The sequence below is a fragment of the Phodopus roborovskii genome, unplaced genomic scaffold (genome assembly GCF_943737965.1).
Source record: "Phodopus roborovskii unplaced genomic scaffold, PHOROB, whole genome shotgun sequence".
NCBI lineage: Eukaryota > Metazoa > Chordata > Mammalia > Rodentia > Cricetidae > Phodopus > Phodopus roborovskii.
Genome location: NW_026126563.1, coordinates 13,833,895 through 13,854,272, shown reverse-complemented (window position 1 = coordinate 13,854,272; position 20,378 = coordinate 13,833,895). Strand labels below are relative to the sequence as shown.

General features: G+C 44.2%; 1 protein-coding gene across 1 annotated transcript in view; it reads left to right on the top strand.

The window, feature by feature from the left end:
• Window positions 1-16,249: 16,249 nt before the first annotated feature.
• Ankrd29 (ankyrin repeat domain 29) overlaps window positions 16,250-20,378 on the top strand; it is a 35,723-nt gene continuing 31,594 nt past the window's right edge. Inside the window, exon 1 of the mRNA XM_051202099.1 lies at window positions 16,250-16,325. Coding sequence (XP_051058056.1) covers window positions 16,314-16,325 — 12 coding nt within the window. The 5' untranslated portion in view covers window positions 16,250-16,313. The remainder of the gene's footprint in view (window positions 16,326-20,378) is intronic.

Genomic DNA, 20,378 nt, shown 5'->3' with positions numbered 1-20,378 from the left:
ATCCCCAGCACCCATGAAAATCCCAACACCCTGTAACCCCTGTACTGGGGTCCAGGAAGGGTGTGCAGGTAGAAAGGTCTGAAACTCACTGGTCAAAGCTAGTCTAGTGGAAATAGTAAAATGGTGGCCTCCACGTTCAGTGAGAGACCCTGCCTCAAGAAATTAAGTGAAGGTTGATAAAGGGAGTCAACCTGTGGTTTCCACATGAGCACACACACACACACAAAACACAGATACATTTACCACACAACAAAACAAAATGCCTTTTCAAGATGGAGGTGTAGTTTGGTTGGGAGGGTGTTTGTCTGGGTTCCTCACCAGCACAGCATAAAAGGTGGTGGGTGGGGTGGGCGCATGCCTGTAAATCTAACACTCAGGGGGCAGGAGATCAGAGGTTCAAGGTATTCTCGGATACACAGCAAATTCCAAAGCTTAAGATAGGAGAAAGCCTGTCTAAACTGGTAGGAAGGAAGGAAGGGAAGGAAGGAAGGAAGGAAGGAAGGAAGGAAGGAAGGAAGGAAGGAAAACTTGTGATATTGTGTAGTGACTGTTTTCCTAGTGATGGCAGCTTTAAAAACGATCAGATAAAGGCTACGTGTCTAAGTTGGTGCCTGTTTCTAAGGTCATCTGTCTAAAGGGATGTATCACCAACAAGCATCCACCTTCTTCAAGCCTAGACACTGGAGGTGTTCATATGAGACAGGGGGTTTCAGTTAAAGAGTTTAAACTAATTCTGAGCAGGTGCTTTTAAAGACAAAAGCAGCCAACATGGCCACACTCCTGTGTTTAAGGCCAGAGCAAGCTGCTGTGTTTTAACCCAGAGAGATAATACTTCAAAAACTTAAATAACTTGCTAATGAGTGTCTGCTGTGGGAGAATTGTTCGTTGGCCATTCCACTGTGCCAATAAAGCCACCTCAAATCAAAGGGTGGAGTCGGCGATTGGCAATCAGGATTAGTGTAGCGTTTATTGGAGGTCTGAGGAGGTGGACTAGACAGGGTTAGGAAGAGAGACTTTCAGGGGGATTTCCTGGGCTGGTAGATTGGGAAAAACATGGAGAGTGAGTCAGCCAATGACTCCCCAATGTTCCTTGGATTTATTAGGTCTTTATCTCAATGTCTGACTCCTGAGTTTTTATTATTATACTGGAACAATTTAGGCAATCAATTCATTTGTTTCTCTGAGTTTTGTTTGCCTGATTTTTGGTTTGGGGACCTTTATTGGTTTCATGTTGGATGTAATTTGTTTTTGTTCATATTTTTTAATGGAAATAATAAAAATGAAGCCAGGATTTATTTCTCTTTCTTTTTACTTGCTTCCTGCTGTCCTTTCTTTTTTCCTTTTTCTTCCTTGTGACAATATCTCACTATGTTGACCAGAATGATTTTGAACTTGTGGATTCAGGTGATCCTCCTGTCTCAGTCGACCCAGTAACTAGACATATGTTTGCTTGCCACCACTCGACTGAGAACTTGGAATTCCTGATTTGTGTTCCTGGGAGGATTCAGAAAGGATGGAAGGCAAAGATGCCATGATGCGGGACAAAGACTACAGACATGTCCTGAGGACACAGGGGCTACTGAGTTAGTCCTAGAGGAGCAGGTAGAGCAAACACGCCCTGCTTGGATGTCAATATGGGTGAGCTTGGGACTTGGCTGGTGCCCTAATGCTTCAGAGATGATTCAGGTCCTTCAGAGTCTTTCAGAACTTAAGATGGAAATAAAATGCGTGCGTTAGAGTTTTCAAGCATATCCCTGGGGTCAAGAACTTAGATGTGCAAGGAGATTGACTCCCTGTGTCTTGCAAGGGTGGACTCAAACATTAATGAGCCCTGCATACTAGTGTTTGGGCAACGATGTCCTCAGCAGACACTCTTTCAAATCAAACCTTGGGCTTTCCTTTTGCCTTTTTTTTCTGTGTCCTCCACAGTACGGCAGCTTTTGGCATCCTCCTAGGAATAAAAACTGGGACCAGAGCCCTGGGTCCTGTTTGTTGTTACTAATCTTCTTTGGATTATACTCTTAAACCACGACATCTTGCTACTGGTACCGTTTCGCTGAAGGAACTTATAAAACTTATAAAAGTTGCCCCCTCCCCCCTTTCCCTGGTCACTTCACAGGAAAAGCAATGACATCACTACATTGGCAGCAATGAAAAGAATATAAACAAGCAGGAAAAACTGAGAGGCTTCCCTGCTGGTTAACAGCACACACGTGTAGTCTCCAGAGGGCAAACTAAACAATGAAAAGCGCAGTGAGAAAATTCTGCTATCCCAGTGCTTAGCTCCCTTGAAAATCTGAAGGTAGAAAGCATCTTTCAGGACTTCTTAAAAAAAGAAAAAGAAAAGAAAGAGAAGTCCTAGTCCCTACTTCAAATGACTTAACGGATTTACATGACCCCAGCTGGGTAGCATAGCTCTACAGGTGGAATGGGAGTGGGGGATGGGAGGGGAGGGTTGTCAGGGTGCACGTGAGGGTGTAGAGAGGGTAAGAGGGAGGGAGGGAAAGGGAACTGGGATCGACAAGTAAAATAAAAAAATAATAATAAAAATAAAAAAGAAAGTATTGCAATTGAGCGGTATAGGTACACAATCCCAGCACTTGGGGGAATCATTGACTTCAAGGTCAGGCTGGGTTGCATATTGAAACTGTGTCACAAAAAAACAAAAACAAAAAACAAAAAAGAACATACTATAGGTACATAGAGAAATGAAATAGAGTAGGGGACCCAGAAATAAGCCCCCACAACTACAGTTACCTAACCTTTGATAGGAGTGTCAAGGCACACATTAGGTAAAAGACAGACTTTTCACCTAATAGTGCCCAGGAAACTGAATATCTAATGTAAAAGAATGAAACCAGATCCATCTCTCTCACCTTGCACAAAATCAATTCAAAGACAACCAGTCCTAAATAAATAAATAAATAAATAAATAAATAAATAAATAAAAATAAAAGCTGGAATTCTGAAAGTAATAGAGGAAAACAGGCAAAGCATGTTGAGACGCAGACACAGTGAGGACTTGTTGAAATGAACAGCAAAGGCTCAAGAATTGACAAGTGGGCTTGCACAAAATTACAGCACCTCTGAGCCTGAAGATGTAGCTCAGTGGTAGGATTTTGCCTCACATGCTCTGGGTTCCATCCCTAGCAAGACAATCCATGTCCTCCAAAGAGAAAGATACTTCAAGATCAGCAAAAAGTTTCTGCAAAGCACAGTTGCCATAGAAGATAGGGAACTGATATCTAGAAGCTATTAAAAAAAACCAAAAATCTAAAATCCAAACACCTGAAGAATGCTATCAATTGAATAAATGGCCAAATGAGCTGAAAAGACAGCTCTCTCAAAGGAAGAAATGCAAATGGCCAATAGATATTTGACAAGATTTTCAACACCTCTAGCTGCCAGGGGATGAAATTATGACTTAGATGGTCCATCTCAGTTCAGCCAAAATGGCCATGATCAAGAAAATATGGCTGAGGAAAAGGCTCAGCCAGTGAAGTGTTTGTGTTTACAAGTATGAGGACTGAGTTTGACCCCCCAGAACCCAGGTAAAACAAGCCAAGCACGATGGCATGCACTTGCAATTCCAGCACTGGTGGGGGAAGCAGGCTGGTCTCTGACTTTCTGGCTAGTGTTCCCCAGATTAACGTGGCTGATTCCTGAAGAATGGTACCTGCGGTTGACTCTGACCTGAGCACTACCCCTCCACACAGAGAATCAAGCAACAACAAATATTGTTGAGCCTGTGGAGAAACAGGAAACAGGAAAACCAATGCACTGCTCATAGAAACGGAAGCTGATGCAAACACAATAGAAATCAATTGCTCTGTGATCCAGTGCCGTACAGCATTCCTGGGATCTACATCCACACTCATTGTTGCATCATGCATAACAACCAAGATATGGAGCCAGGACGGGAGTCTGTCAATAGATGGTAGACAAAGAACCATGTAGATATGCGCAGTGAATTTTACCTAATTGTGAAAATGAATGAAGTTATGGAATTCTCAGCAAACAAGGTGGACCTGTGTATTATGTTAATGACAACCCAGAATCAGAAAGACAAGTGTCATGTTTTGGCTCAGATGCAGAATCTACCTTTAAGTGTGTGTGTGTGTGTGTGTGTGTGTGTGTGTGTGTGTGTGTGTGTAATACAGGGACCAGCAAGAAAAGTCACAATCCAATACATTTCTCTGTATGCAAACCAAGATCTAATTTTGAAAAAGCAGGAAGTTTTGCTCTTCTCCTATAACATGTTTTGAGAGAATTTCACCAAGTGGATTTCTTAGCAAACATTTTTCCAAGTGCTTGCTTGGATCTGCTTAACTGCAAGTGCCTACTCTCCATTAGCATGAACTGGTTGCTATAACCACGCTGAGGCAAAATCATTCCTGATCAAATGAAGAAGGTGGGCATCCCTTGTCTTGTGTGACCATACTCTAAAGAAAAGCAGTGCTGTTGCTGGCCGTTTTCAAGACTGGGGACTTCCCTTAGGTACTGGACATCAGGATGCACAAATCCAGCATCATTCTTCTTTATCGATATGGATGTGGAAGCCAAGGACTTAACTCAAGTCCTTGTCACCACCAAACAGTGCCCAGAACCCATCACCCCCTCCAGTCGCTCTCAAGTGTGGGCTTCTCTGCTCCAGGGCTCTGATCTAAGTGTTCCTTATGAAGCAGAGACACTCACTTGACCTGTGACCTATGAGAAACCAGAGCCTTCTAATCTTGGAATCCTCAGCGCTAAGCACACAGAGTGGAATTCTTGGCCTGGTTGGACCCCATGTTCTTATTCGTGGCAGGCAGATCCCAGCTTTGATTGGAATGTTGACAGCGGTGCCTCTCGCTAGGGCACTCCCTGGCAGTTCTGCCAAAATCCCTGTGAAGAACTCACATTCCAATAACATGAGTTTCCTTCCAGCCCTTGCTTCACACACTGGAGTTCAGCCTTTGTTCAAAATATGTGCTTGGGCAGAACAGGTAATTTTATACATTTGCTGTTAGGAGAGGCTCCCTTTTCCCACCCTTGGTGTGTGTTACTGCAAGCAGCATTTCTAAGAGAAAAGAAAGCCTACGCCTATGCAATAGCACCTCTTCTTTCCAATCGCAGCTCTTCCTATCAGCCTAGAGCTACCCTGCTAAGCAAGTGGGTGGAAGCCATTATTCTCATTGTGAAGATGAACGAAAACAAGAAGTTCGTCTTGTTCAGGTTTACTGGAGATGTTAAGGAATAGAAACTGCCTCCTCTTGACAAGATGTCAGTAACTAACCTGGCAAAGATTTGAAGTGGAAACTAGAAAATAGCTTCTAAAACAATCTTGCTCTAATCTTTCCCCTTTTTGGTCACTCCGGGTTTAAGGATAAGACTCCCCCTGCACCAACAGGGTGAAGCTACTTGCCATCTCACACTCTATACTTGTTTCTGGGTCTAAAATACATCATTTTGAAGGCAGGAATTTTGGTAAGAATCTTTCAAACAGGCCCATATAAAGAGACCATACTACAGTTTGTATCTGAAGTGCCCCCAGAATCTCATGTGTAAAAGGCTTGATCCATGGCCAAACATTTAACTAGTTAGTTAAATACTGGAGTCTTCCAAAGATAGGAAGAGAGAAAGGAATTCGCAGGGTGGGGTAGGTGGGGGGGGGTGAAAGGATTGCATTGTTGGCCTCCAGTGAGCAGTGCCTCTTGGAATTTATATCCCTGTGTTACTCTTCCTAACTGCCAACAACGTTTAAGAATCTCTTGTCTTCTAGAAACTCTCCCTTTTGGAACTCAGACCCCAAAGTGGAAGCCTAAATGCCTCTGGAGAAAGAAGGTGAGCCAAGAGAGGCCCTGGATGTGTGAGGTGCACGCTAGCTGTGGTGGAGTCCAACCTGTGGGAGAGACCTTGACCACAGCAGCAGACTCCCCAACTCATGCCATCCCAGATCACTGAGTTAGGAGCATTTAGGACGGTTCCGGGGATACTCATGCCCTCACAACACTTTAACCCATCGCAACATTTTAACGACTAAACCGTCTCCCCAGCCCTGAGAGCCACTGGTTCTGATGGAGATTTAGATGCATCATAGATAACCCAGATGCATGGATCTTATCTTTTTCCTAACCACCAACATGAATTGACCCAAATCCCCTGCTGCCATTGTAGCTTTTGTTCTTAAGTGTCCAAGTTCTAAATCTGGAAGATTTTCCTTGCAGACTCTTCTGGGAAACTGACAATCTAGGACCTTGGTGTTTTACATTTATAACTTTTTGCATCCAGTGCATGTGAAAAGATAAAATTAAGTTTCTCTGTCATTATTTCTCTGTGCTTCTCTGGCCTTCGTTTCTGGGTGAGTGTCTAGGGAAAAGGAAAATTTGATCTCTTGGGTCTCATGCCCTGTGTTTTGCTCTTGTCTAAATGTTCCATTAATTCCATTCCAACTTTAAAAAACAAAAAAAAAAAACTTCTCAAAAACTCTTCTCAGGGCAGCGCTTTCTGCCAAGCCATGAAGAGCAGTGCCAGAAAGAACAGTGCTTCAAAAACAGAAACAGACTTCTTTAGCTTCTTCTGCAACTTCTCCAGGGTGAGGCCAGCGTTCACAGCAATCTTTTGAGATCGTGGCTTGTCTCTGAAGATGTTCTTCCTTCCAAGGCAGCCCTTGGGCATCTCGCTTCTTGCTGCGCACCTCTGTGGCTCCCATTTCCAATCTTTTGATGCTCTGTTGGTCTGCGAAGGGAGCACTTCTCCATTGCATTCGCACTGAGCAAGGGAGGTGAGTTTGAATGAAAACGCCACTAACACAATAAGCAAGACACAGGGCAGCAAGCCAGAAGAGAATCTAGATTTTCAGTTATGGTCATAGGTTCAATGCAGCCCTACCTCGTGTAAATAAGTCCCATCCATGGCCTGTCAAACTGTGCCAGGCTATGACTGAATACGGCAATGCAGCTGTTACAATGACAACATTGCAAAGCCCAGCTGTACACACTCTTGGCAGTTGGATGTTGCTATGCCATCCAACTGTGTCATCATTTTTCTCATGACCAATTGTATGTCATGTGTTATAAAATATTGGCCACCAGCAACTTGGAACTTCTGTTTTTGGTTTTTCTCCCTGGGGAATTAAAGACACACTAATCTAAGTGACCTCAGTAAATGACCTTCCACCTTCAGGACTCAGGCAGCGTGGGAACAGCCCAGGCAGTTAAAACCATCTGTGAATGATTGGCTAGTACATGGTAAATAATATCTAATTTAACCATTACTAGTCACTCACCTGTAGATATGACAAATATTTCAAAACTTGAGTTTTGTGATCGTTTTTTTAAGAGCACGAAACAGCCCGACCAGCTCCCTTGACTCAGGATGAGTAACTGAACCCAGGTCTAGACAACTCAAAAGAAATGACAAGTTCACTAAAGTTAACCCTGTTTCTCCTACTTTACCATAGCATATACTAATTCAGCTGTCTCTACACAGAGACACGGTAGACAGAGACATGGTAGACAGAGGCTTTAATGACACTTGGCAGAACTAAACCCATGACTCATTCATATGAAGAACAAATGTATCACTGGGTTATTTCGGGCGACACCCACACCATACATTTAGTACTACAAGCCAGACTCCTGGAAGCTTCTTGTCTGCGTCACTTTCTGTTCAGCAGGAAAGCATTTCCTAGCAGGACCAAGGCCCTGAGTTCAATCCTTGTCACTGAAATAAAACTTTCTGCAGCCCCATTTTACACTGAGGGGATGGTGTGAACTACAGCTGTGGTTGGCTTCAGCACTTCAGCCTTGGCACAATCTTGCTTCTGAGTTTTCTCCAGTGTTACGCCCTAGCCCTATAAATTGTCGTGTTGCCTCAGTCCTGTGTGGTTTTATGCAGTCATCCAGGCCCTGTGTGCTTCATGTGTCTTGCCTGAAGTAGAAAATGAGGACAAGGGTATGGTGCAGGTTAGATGAAGGAGTGTTTTTAGGTGAGAGCTTTCTCTCGCCCCATTGACCAAGCTTCTACCCTGCAGCGTGATTATAAAACCCATGGGCTGTGAAGTCCCAAGTGTGAATTAAAGCACAAGCTTCCTGTCTCCTAGCATCGTTTCCTGTAACTTAGGGAAGTCGTCTTTAAGTCCCAGTCTCCTTCGAACTAAGTGCTGGCTCATGGATGGATTAACAAAGATGTAGTGAGTGTAAATGCAAACACGTATTCACACAATGGTTTATTATTCAGCAAATAAAAAAAAAATGGAGCAACACGAATGAGCCTGGAAAACATTATTTAAGTAAAATAAATAAGACATAGCCTTGCCTGTATATGTAAAATCATTAGTGGAAGACAATGGTTGGTGGTTATCCAGAGTGTAGAGACAGAAGTATGGGGATGCGTTAGTTCCCACACTCATGGCCTTTCTCTCTAGAAACATCTAGAAGGTATCAGTAAAGCCCCATGAGCTTTGCTGATGTTGTTCAACCCAAAGAAATCTCTGGGGTTTCTCACCTACACCCTCCCGCTGTTTGCTTATGGTTGTCTCCTCAGCTACATTCTCATGAAGGACACTGAAGTCAGTTGTGCTGCTATAAATGGCTGTGTCTGAGTTGAGCTCAGTCTTCACCTCGTTGAGAAGGAAGAGTAGCCAGGGCGGATGTCTAAAATGCTGCTGAATGCTGCTGTTCTGCCTAAGAGTTCCAGAGCCCCCATATCCACCCCTCAGCAGTTCCGGTCCCCTCCTCCTGTCCCACAGTGTTAACTGTTGTTGAGAGCTAAAGGCAAAGGGTTCTGCTCCTTGTGAAGCCATGATAGCTGTTTCCCAGGCAGGAACTGTCACACAGAAATAAGATGATATTTAGGTGTGCACATTTTAAATCTCAGCACAGGAGGCAGAGGCAGGCAGATCTCTGTGAGTTAGAGGCCAGCCTGATCTACAGAGTGAGTTCCAGGACAGCCAAGGCTACAGACAGAAAGCCTGTCTCAACCCCCCCCCCCAAAATGGAGGTTATTCTTCTTTGTTGTCCACCAGTGACCTCATATATTAGTAGTCACATGACTACTAAAGGAGAGAGGAACCTGAAAATTAGAGGCTGTAAATCTCATTAGAGAAAGGGCATCTTCATGGATAACCGGTGAGCATTTGTTTATTCATTTAAAATTACTCAGCAAGCAGGTACCAGAGCTGGATTAACATTGGAGCAACAAAGAACTTGATTATGTCCCATGGTCACCCTTACAAGGTTCTATAGCCTCATGCTGTCTTCTTGCCACTGCCAGCTGCCAGGTGTGCTCAATCATCTCTTGACAATACAGCACTGAGTTTACTGTCTCTAATGTGCACACCAAGGACCTTCAAGATGGCGCAGTGGGTGGGTTCCTTTCCACCATTCCTGATGACTTGAATTTGATCCCGGGACCCATAAGGTGGACTCTTGAAAGTTCTTCTTTGATCTCCACATGCCTGCCATGGTACACGAATAACATCCCAAACACATGATAAAGAGACAAAAGTAGTAAAAAGTGTTTAGTTGTGGGATGATCTGAAGATGTGTCTCTGCCAAGGTGCCTTCTGATTGGTTTAATAAGGAAATGAATGTTCAATAGCTAGGTAGGAGAGAGGTGGGTGAATCTAGGCATGCAGAGACACGGACCAAGTCGGACATACAGAATGGAGGAGAGATTTAAAAAAAAACAAACAAAAAGCCATGTGGCAGAACATAGATTAATAGAAGCAGGTAAGTTTAAGTTATAAGAGCTAGTTGGGGACAATCCTAAGATAAAGGCCAAGCTTTCATAATTAATAAGAAGTCTCCATATTGCTATCTGAGGGCTTGTGATCCAAAGATAGACCCAGAAGAAAGCTTGTTACAGTGGTTATGTTTAAAAAAAATTTTTTTTTGAAGAACACACAGTGTTTTAAGCAAGTTTACACTTTTGTTTACATTCATACCTTTCCTCAGCCTTCACACAGTCCATGGGTTGAGTTGGATGTGTCTGGCTGCAGGAAGCCCACCAAGGGGCCAGCACTAACAGAGGGGCTCCTCTCTTCGCTTGAGATTTACACTATCTTTAAGACACAGTTCAGTGCATTCATGTATAATTATCAAACAAAGGCCCCCAGAGTCCATGTCAGTATGACTATTACGTCCTGCATTCCTACCGTAGGATGAGATCTATTTTTTTTCTACAGACAAAATTAAGTTTACATTCTATTCTTGCACCCATATAAAACTGTGAGAGAAATTCCACAGCATGGAGTCTCCCAGTCCGTTGTCCCACAGGACAGAACTCAGCCCCTTCCACTTCTCTTCAATCATCTTTGTTCAACTCAAAATTAAACAAGAAGTAACTTCTCAAGTAACTTAAAACTAACTCTGCTTGCTGGGCATGTCTGCTTGAGTTTTGCCCCTTATGAGTGTAGCAATGTGGTAAAGTCTAGGGGCTGAGACTTTCTGTTGGAGAGCATCCAGGGTTCCCACCGCATTAGAGGACAATGCCATTCTGTGGAGACTTTGAAGCCTCAGCAGGATGCTGAAGGCAGCCTTACTTAGGAGGACCTCTGGACACATTCATAACAGATGCTTTCATTTGCAAGGATCAGATTAGTGATAGGGCACTTTCCAACTCTTAACCCAGATTCTGATTAAACAACAGTTAGAAGGCGAGAGCTGAGAGCTGCACAGTAATGCCAAACACCCAGATGAACACCAAACACTCCAGCACAATCCAGACGTCTCCAGTGACCCACGGCTCCTCTGGCTGGCATCACTTTTCAGTCCAGTGGGTCCCTGATGGTTCTCTTAGATTCGTGCTATGTGTAGCCCATGACTCATTACCTTGTGTTTTAAACTCCAAGGGCAGGGAGTGTCACTCATTTCATCACTAAAGTTAAGGGAACTGAGCAGCTTTTTTATGTGAATTCTGGGCATTGAACTCAGCTCACTGCTTATACAGTGATTGCTTGACCAATGGAGCTATTGCTCCATCCCTACAGTGTTTCTCTCGATCTGACATAAGCTCTGGGGTCTATGCTACCTGAGCAAACTCTCCATTAGCCCTGGATGATAGTATCGCCTGAGGCCCCAAAGGCAAGAATAGCAAACCCAACAGGGATATATCTATATCTGTTCCTGAGAAAATAAATTGACAGCTTGCTACTTTCTAGGAAAGTATTTAACATCGTCAATATGGAACCAGTGAACAGGTGATATCCTTGACTGGAGGTGCTGGTACCGTTGTGCAGGTTAGATGTTTAGTGTCCATAGTACCTATATTATCAAACTTGGTTAGTGGGATCATGCTATTGCACCAATCATGACCCTCATATTGCTGCTGGAGCTATATCACTCAGGTCCACCACAGCACTGGGAAGGTCCCCGATAGAAGTTGGTTGGTGTCTACTGGTTAAATCACTTTGTCTATGCTAGTTTGGCTCATTTCTCATGGTATGTATTTTCCACTAAGTGTTAGTGTGCAGTACAAGATCTCTGCACTGCATGCCCACTCCTGTAAGCTCACTACCGGGACTGCCCCAAAGCACTTCTCCCCAGTGTCTAGACTCCCTTTCTTGGAATATGACCACAACTCAAGCCACTGTCCTCTCCCCAGTACTCATATATAGCCTGATCTTGGACCATTTTTCTTTCCCTACAGAGTAGATGACCTTTAACCAAAGCTCTGCTCTTCAATCCTTCACCACCACCCTCAAGAAGTAACAACAAAGTGTTCATTATCCAGCCTCAGCATATATATTCATTCCTCTAGTCTAATAGGTGATCTACAGACCAAATTTTCCCACCTTGTCCTAAAGGATTCCCTATACAATAGGCACAAGCCGAGGACAGATTATGGGTGGAGTTGTAGAGAGCAACATGCTTGTGCAAGCTGGCTTGTGCTCCCAGGTCCTGCTCCAACTTGATCCCAGATTGACCCTTCCATCCTGTGATGGATTGCTACTGAGCCACATAACCCATGACAGAGCCTGTTCATATAAATGTTCTGGCCACATGATGACTTGGCATCCTATAGTCAGGCATTGGTGTGTGCCTTAGGTTCTTTCTGGGGTCTGTTCCTTGGTTAGGAAGGTGATTCCCACTCAAGCTAAAACCTCTTAATTTCCTTTAAGACAAGAGTATCAAGTCCCATTTTCTTCAACTTCTGGTTTATATAAACCACCCAGTGTAACCACACACAACCAAATGTAATGATTTGATGCCTTGAAGGGAATTATTCGTATATTTTGACTGCTTTAGCAAATTACTATAAACCAGATGGTTTATGAAAAAGCAAACCTGTATTTAGATTGTGGGAAGTCCACAATTAAGGTGCCAGCAAACTGAGCTTCTGGCAAAGGAAGACTTAGCTCTAGATCGTGGATGAAACCTTGTTGCTGTGTTCTCTTTTATGAGAGTCCTAATCCTACTCAAGAGTATTGCGCTCTCTGACCTAACCAGTGGCGGTGTGGCCCAGTACTGCCACCAGCAGCCTGCCAGGGTTACCTTCCCTTTAGGGACTTCACAGAGCATCCTTGACAACACCAGGGAAAAGAATTTCAGAGTGAGTGAGAGCAAAGGACAGTCAGTGAATTTATTAAGATTAAGAGAGAGGGCTGGAGAGATGGCCCAGAAGCTCAGGATGCTTCCTGCTCTCTTCCAGAGGACCCAAGTTCAGTTCCCAGCACCTACACTAGTAGTTTATGACCTGAAACTCAAGGTCCCAGAGATCTGAGGCCCTCTCTGGCCTCCAAGGGCAACTACACAGGTCACACCCATGCACACACACACTTAAAAAGAAATCTTAAAGAGACTTAAAAATCTCAAAGGTACAGGAGAGTACCTGCTTCAGATAAAAGTGTAGGTGTTTTAAAAAGCCATGTCTAAGTATTATATATATATATATATATATATATATATATATATATATATATATTATGCTGGGTGGGGCCACCTATCTCCATTCTCTGTTCTCCCTCACTCCTGGCTCTATATTATTAGTTTTTTTGTATTTTCAATTTCTCTTCATCCCATTCTCTCTCTCTCTCTCTCTCTCTCTCTCTCTCTCTCTCTCTCTCTGTGTGTGTGTGTGTGTGTGTGTGTGTGTGTGTGTGTGTGTGTGTATGTATGTATCACATGTATGATGCTGTGATCTTATGGAATAGCAATGAAGCAGTTTTATGACTGGAGTCACCACACGCTGAAGAACTGTCCTAAAGGGTCTGAAGGTCACAGCAGTAGGGAGGTTGAGAACTACTGCTCTAGAGGCTAGCCCAACAGATACTGTACCTCAACTGCACTATTTTGAGTTTTCTTAATATTCCTTTGAGGTTAGTCTCTTGCCTAATACAAAGAAATGTTCCAAAACCAAGTTTTGCTAAACTGACGTGTTTGCCATTGAGAAAGCCTTGCATTGTTTGAAAGCAGCTCCGTTCTGTCTGCAATGGCTGAACCCTTCTTATGCCACTGGAGTATGCCTGGGCCTGTTTTCCTTGCCCTGATCGCTGTTGCAGAGATAGAGTCATGCTGGGCCACCCACCTCCACTTTCTTCTCCCTCTCTCCTGGATGGATATTACTAGCTTTTTCTGTTTGCAATTCCTCTGCATCCCATTTAGTCTGTTTGTTTGTTTGTTTCCTATGTGCTTATGTAAAAGGGCATTCAATACAGTCTGGCAAGGACAAAAAAAAGCAAATGTAAATAGAACACAACCAAGAAGCCCCTGGAAGCACTCAGAAAAGCTCCAAGCGGCTCCTTAACCAGAGGAAAGAAAGCAGGAACCTAACAAGCAGTCTGTGCTCAGTTGGTTCTTTTCAGTTCTGGTGTTTGACACGATTACTTATATTGTTCTAGTATTAAATAAAACTTGGGAGTCAGGCAACTGGTAAAACTGCAGAAGCAACAGAGACAGCTGGCACCCCAGGTTCCTCTGAAACTTTGGAGCATCCATCATGGGCCTAGAATAACTGTCAGGTGATGGGGTTGTGCTTCTGTGCATCTGTTTCTCTTATTGGTTGATGAATAGAACACTGTGTGGCTAGTGGCCAGGCAGGAGGGATAGGCGGGACTACCAGAGGAGGAGGATTCTGGGAAATGTAGACAGGCTACAGTCCCGTCAGCCTGGAAAGAGATGATGTGTCAGGCGTTCTCAGGTAAGCCAAGACCATGTGGAAATACATAGATTAATAGAAATGGGTTAACAATTAAGACAGAGCTAGCCAATAAAAAGCCCTAGCCACTGGCCAACAGTCTAATAATTGATATAGCATCTCTGTTCATTTGGGGCAAGGCATCTGTGGAACCAGACAGGAAATACCATAACGGACTTTTCTGTGAAGCAGGAATTTTGAAAAACTGTCCTACCTTGCCTTGGCAAAGTTAAGAAGTCACTTTATTTTGTGTCCTGCTTGTCCAGTTTGGGCAGCACACTGTCAGCAGTGGAGGCAAGGGCAGTTTTTTTGCCCAGTGCACAACTCTATCACAATGAAAGCAAACTCCATATGGATGTTCTTCAATGTCCATCATCCTTTTTTTCTTTTTTCTTTCTTTCTTTTTTCTTCCTTTCTTTTAACTAAATTGGTGCTGTCAGGAGCAGATATGTCTCACTGTCATGAAAAGCCTTATGCTATTAAAACATCTTAAATGCCATATTCTGTAGGTCTCTGAAGTGTTTAAAGATTACCTGCCTAAAATATATCTCTGTTTGACCTTGAAAACATACCTAACATGGCCACAAATTTGGTTGTGAGATGACTAATTACTAACTTGTATTTTTTTAAATTATCATAAATAGTGTGTAATAATAAATTTCAAGCACTAGAAATTTATGATTTTATATTAACTCCACTGCATGTCCTCGGCAAAGGTGTGCCAGACATACCACCAACTGCCAGGAAACCTGGAAGTCTGTCTCCTCTGTCTGTCTGTCCACCTCTTGCTGCTTTGACTGGAATGGTGTGACTCTGAAGGACTCTGCCAAACACTTTCTCCATTGATCTCACGAGGAAAGGGAACATACTGAGAACTGATTTAAGCTGCAGTACCAACAATGTGGCAGAATCTTCCTACAGGATATCAAGAATCCAGACCACAGCCAGGCATGGTGGCAGACACCTTTAATTCTAGCACCTCAGAGGCAGAAGCAAGTGGATCTTTGAGTCCAAGGCCAGCCTGGTCTACAGAGTAAATTCTAGGACAGGCTACACAGAGAAACCTTGTCTCCAGAAAGCAACCACCAATCAAACAAACAAACAAAAAGGATCCAAATGACTGGGAGGGCACCCTGAAATACTGTGCCCTCCACTTGGAAAGGGGTGTGGACCGGCCACTATTGGAACCTCAGATGAAAGTGACAGCAGCTTATATGACTTCACTGTGACGCCTTACTGAACAAGCCAATGAAATCCATCTAAGAACACAGTGACTTATTTAAAAATGACCTTTCCACTGCTAATTACCCCAAGCCCACACCAAAAAAGCAATGGTCTGTGTGAGGGAGTGGACAGGTGTGCAGTGTATGGGCTGAAAAAGAATATTAGTAAAGTAAAATAAAGTGGCCTTTCCACTCCAAAAAGGAAACTCACTATTCATGCAATCAAAAGGTTTCTTTCTGGGGAAGGCACCCACAGATTTTTGGAAAAGAATAAAAGAGAAAAGGAATGAGAAAGACAAAAAATGGCTATTAGAAAGATTGGTGGGATGGTGGAGCAATTCTTCCTAAAACTTCATTTTAAAATACTATGATATTTGTGACGTAACGAAAGCTGAGCATCAGCTAACACACCTGAATGTGTGGACAGAATGTGTGGAGGGAGGGGGAGTTATGTATATGGTGTATGTAGGACATCAGTGTGGAGGGCTTCCTGGGTGCAGACTCTGTGTGGAGAACCTGTGTGAATGGTGTGTGCCGTGACACATGGAGGATGTCACTGGTACAGTATGGAGATCTTTGTGTATGGGAGCTGCTTGTCAAGCGTGAGATGTGAATGTGAAAACTCTTTGAAACTTATGTGAAGTGTGACAGGGAGTGTGAAGGGCGTCCTGGGTGAGTATGGTCTCTGTGTGTGGACGCTGTGTGTGGTGCAGGATATCAGTGTGGAGAGCGTCCTGTGTGAGTGTGATCACTGTGTGGACAGGGTGTGGTGTAGGATATGCGTGGAGGGAGTCCTGGCATGTCAGCGCGGGACGGGGTCCAGTGCACGCGCGCGCGCGCACCCGGCTGCCCCTGCGCGGCCCGGCGCCGCCCTGTCAGTCAGCGGCCGCGGGAGCGCGCGGCCCGGCCCCTCTGCGGCAGGCGGCCGAGGGAGGGCGGGGAGAGGCGGACGGCGGCGGGGACGCGTGCAGGATGTCCTTCAAGGTGAGCGGCGCGGGCCGGGCCGGAGGACTCGGGCGGCTCCCCTGTGCGGGACGCCAGCCGTCCGCTGCGCTCCAGCTCTGCACACTTTCAGGGTCGGGGGAGCCCGGTGGGGTGGCAGGGACTGTCGCCAAGGTAACAGGCTGCGCTCCGGAAGGAGCGATGGAGGTCAGGGCTTCCCGCAGCATCTCCAGCCAGGCCCTCCGGGTCCTCCCGCACCCGCCTCCTCCTCAAAGCACTTAACCGCGAGGCGGAAGTGCTTCCCATCACCAGGCTTTTGCGTCCAGAGGACTCTTGTCTTCTTAAAAGAGTTCATTCGTTAAAGTCGTTCCATTTAATCCCCACACTTGAGGGTGATTTGCCCTGGCTGGAAGGTTTTAATAAAAACAAGTAAGATGATTGGATATTTAAAATGCGAATGTGCCCTTGTGAGCCAGTCTTCTGGGAGGGATGGTGCTCTTATAGGCTCTAGTGTTTGTCCTCTCTCTCTCTCTCTGGTTTGTTTGTTTTTTTTTTTTTTAAGCCGATAAAGATGGAGAAGTTAAATAACCCTCTCATATTCGCAACTGTAAAGTTAATGGTGTTAAGACTGAAATCTGAGTGCATCGAACTCCAGAGCCCCTACTGTCCCATCTTTTTAAATAATTCATTGGAGCAGAGGAATGACAGGATGAGATGTTGCTTGTCAAAAAGACACTGGAGACCAGGCAGGGTAGGGGGACATACCATCTGGACGACGCTATGGTTAGCTAGAGGGTTTGGAGATCAGGATGGATCTGGAAGAAGATGAGAGGTGTATGTGGTATACTCTAAACACATTTTATTAAATTCTTAATAAAAATATCATTTAATTTTTTAAATAAAAAGAAGTGGATTTGGGCTAGAGTGTAGACAAGGAGAATGGAAGGAATGATTTAAGATTTGTTTCAAATGGCAGAATCTATTAACTGGTGTTAGGCATGAGTAGGGAAGGCAAGAGAGAAAAGTGAAATTTTGGGTTTGGAATAGTCTGAGCATGAATGGGAATCCACACAAAGGTGCTAATGAGACAGATGCCCGGAGTGGAAAGTTAGCAGGTGGAAATGAGATACGACAGTAAGCAGAAATATGTGCTAGTTGAACCCAAGGGCATTGCTCTGTGAAGATGATCCAGATTTAAAATGAGGAACTAGGGGTGTGGCTTCCTGGAGCAGTACTGGTCCAAATGGCTTGTTCAGGCTGTAATGTCACTGTTCAGGATAGGGGGCAAGGACAGGCAGCGTCCAGTGGCTCACTGGGTACCAGTCTGGTTTCACTGGGAAACCCTGTCTCAAATAATAAAATGGAGAGTAATAGAAGGAGACATATGACTTTTCTCTTTGACCTTTGAAACACACACAACAGGCATACTTGTGTGAGCATACATACAGCTCGTGTGTCCTAGGGGTCAAACTCAGATCATCCAACTTGTCAGCAGTCACATACACACAAGCCCAAAAGGAAAAAGTTTCGAATGAGCAGAATAAGAGAAGTCCAATGAGAAAACTGAGAAAGAACAACCAGAGATGGGTGAAATACATACATATATACATACATACAAACATACATACATACATACAAGGAAGCATGTGCTGTAGTCACTCAAGCCAAGGATCTCTGTCCTTCCGTAGAAAATGAAGAGGGCCTTAGTGTTCAATGCCACAGGGAAACTGAACTAAGAATGAAAAAGACTACTGGATTTCATAACAAAGCAGCCGGCTCGTGGCTCGCTAAGGGCAGTTTGCAAAGGGTTAGGTTCAGGAGCCAGACTGCAATAGCAAGAAAGAGATTCAGCAGGATCCACAAGTATAGGGAACTCTTTCAAGACATTCTGCAAGCTGTGTTTTTGTTTTTGTTTTCTATTATTTGTTTTGTTTTGTTTTCGGCCATGGCAGCAGCTGGGATCCAGAGTTAATAAAGGTTTGTTTGCTTTATGATGGTAGAAACTTGAGCATCCTTACATGATAAACTGGCAAATCACTAAGATGCACAGACATTCAATAAACACTGAGGAGATGTTACCATTGGGAACGTGCAAATCAAAACCATACTGAGTCACTGCCTCACCCCCAGAAGGATGCTAATTAACAAGACGATGGGAAATGTGCAGACATCGCTGGGGGGGGGGCTGTATTATGATATGGGCATTTTTACTTTATTTTTTTCTTTTGTTTGTGTTTACACATATGTGTGTACTTTTTTGTCTTGGCGGGGGTTGTACGGGTGTGAGTGCACATGTGTGTTGGTGTACATGGAAGCCTGAGGTCAATGTCAAAATTCATACTTGATCGCACAGCCACCCTATCCAGTGAGGCAAAGCCTCTTGCTCTCTGATACAGCTGGTCTTCCTAGCCAGCTTGCTCTGGGGACCCTCCTCTTCCGAGGCTGTAATTAGGGATGGCTCGTCATTCCTCACACCTGCAGCACTTTGACCTCTGAGCCGTCTTCTCCAACATAGATGGGATTTTAGAAAAGTCTGGTCTGTCTTCAAAAACGGGAAAGTATAGAGGGTCCAGAGAATGCATTCCTAGATAAGTACCTATCAGAAATGAAAATATGTCCATGCAAAAAATAGGTATACCCATTCATAGCAATAGTGTTTAAAATAGGCAAAAAGTGGAGCCACTCCACATGTCCATCAACTGATGATGCAGTCTGTGTTGTAAATAACAGGCTGGGAGACTTAAATGGCAGACACTATTTTTCTGAAGTTCTAGAAACTTCGCAGTCTGAGACCATGGTGCTGGGTGCTGGCTGACTTGTGTCTAGTGAGGCTATTTCCTGGCTTGTAACTTGCTACTTGCTATCTGATTTCTTTGTAGGATGGAAAGAAAAACTCTGGGGTCCCTCCTCTTTTTGTTTTGTAACATGTATTGGTTTTTGTGTTGTGGACACATGGTGTTCTTTAAGAGGTCAGGGGACTGCAAGCAGCTGGATTTCTCTCCTTCCACCTTGTGGAAGATCATCAGATTTAGTGGCACCTACATCTGCTGAGCCATCTAGCTGGCCTTTTCCTATTTCTTAAAGGTCAAAATCAGTCCTCCCTTAAGTTGTTTGTGTCAGGCATTTTGTTACAATGACACAAAATGTAACCAAATAATACAATGGTTCAATCAAAAGTGAACCCTTAATAAGGGCTACAATGTAGAAACCATGGACACAGGGGAGGTGAGGGAAGCCAAACACACTGTGTTTCCACTTAAATGTAATGTCTAGAATAAGTGAATCCATAGAGATGGCCAGTAAATTAGTGGCTGCGAGGGCTAGAAGGGGGAAGGCATATTAATATGTAAATGGGTATGGTTTCTTTGTGGGGAGTGTTGGAATGTTCTGAAATGGATATTGGTGATTGTTGTATAACCAAAACCCATAAAGTTGCATCTTTGAGAGGATTATACCTTATGCGAATTGTGTTTCAGTACAAATGTGCTTTGAAGTGGCAATGGGGACTGGCTTGAATGCTTGTGAGTAGAAGGGACAATTGCATCTTTGCAGGAGACAAGCAACCTGTGCAGGAGGCTTCCACTGGCTAGAGCAACAGAGCTAGGGAAAATGGGGTGACCTCTCCCGAGGGGATTGAAGGAAAGGAGGAGAATCTGAGCCTCAAATGAGAGGAAGCTGAGCATTACTTGATGTTTTCTAAAATAAGATCTGGGATGAGCTCTGGATTTGAGCTAAGTGGAAAGAAAGCTTCAGGGCTGAGGTTGTGGCTCAGCTGATCAAGTGCTGGTCTTGCAAACATGAGGACTTGAGTTCTATCCCCCATCCAGGCATGTGGCTTGTGCCTGTATTCCCAGCACTGCAGAGCAGGGACAGGCAGAGCCTTGAGGCCACCCAGCCTAGTGTGCTTGGAGCTCCAGGCCAGTGAAAGTCTCTGTCTCAAAGAAAAAGATGGCTAGCACCTAAGGAATCACAGCCAGGGTTGCCCTCTGACCTCCTTATGCATTTGTAGACACACACATACATACATACACACACAGACACGTACACACACAGAAGCTGCCTGGCTACATGCCCATTTTCAGTGAGTAAGAAAGT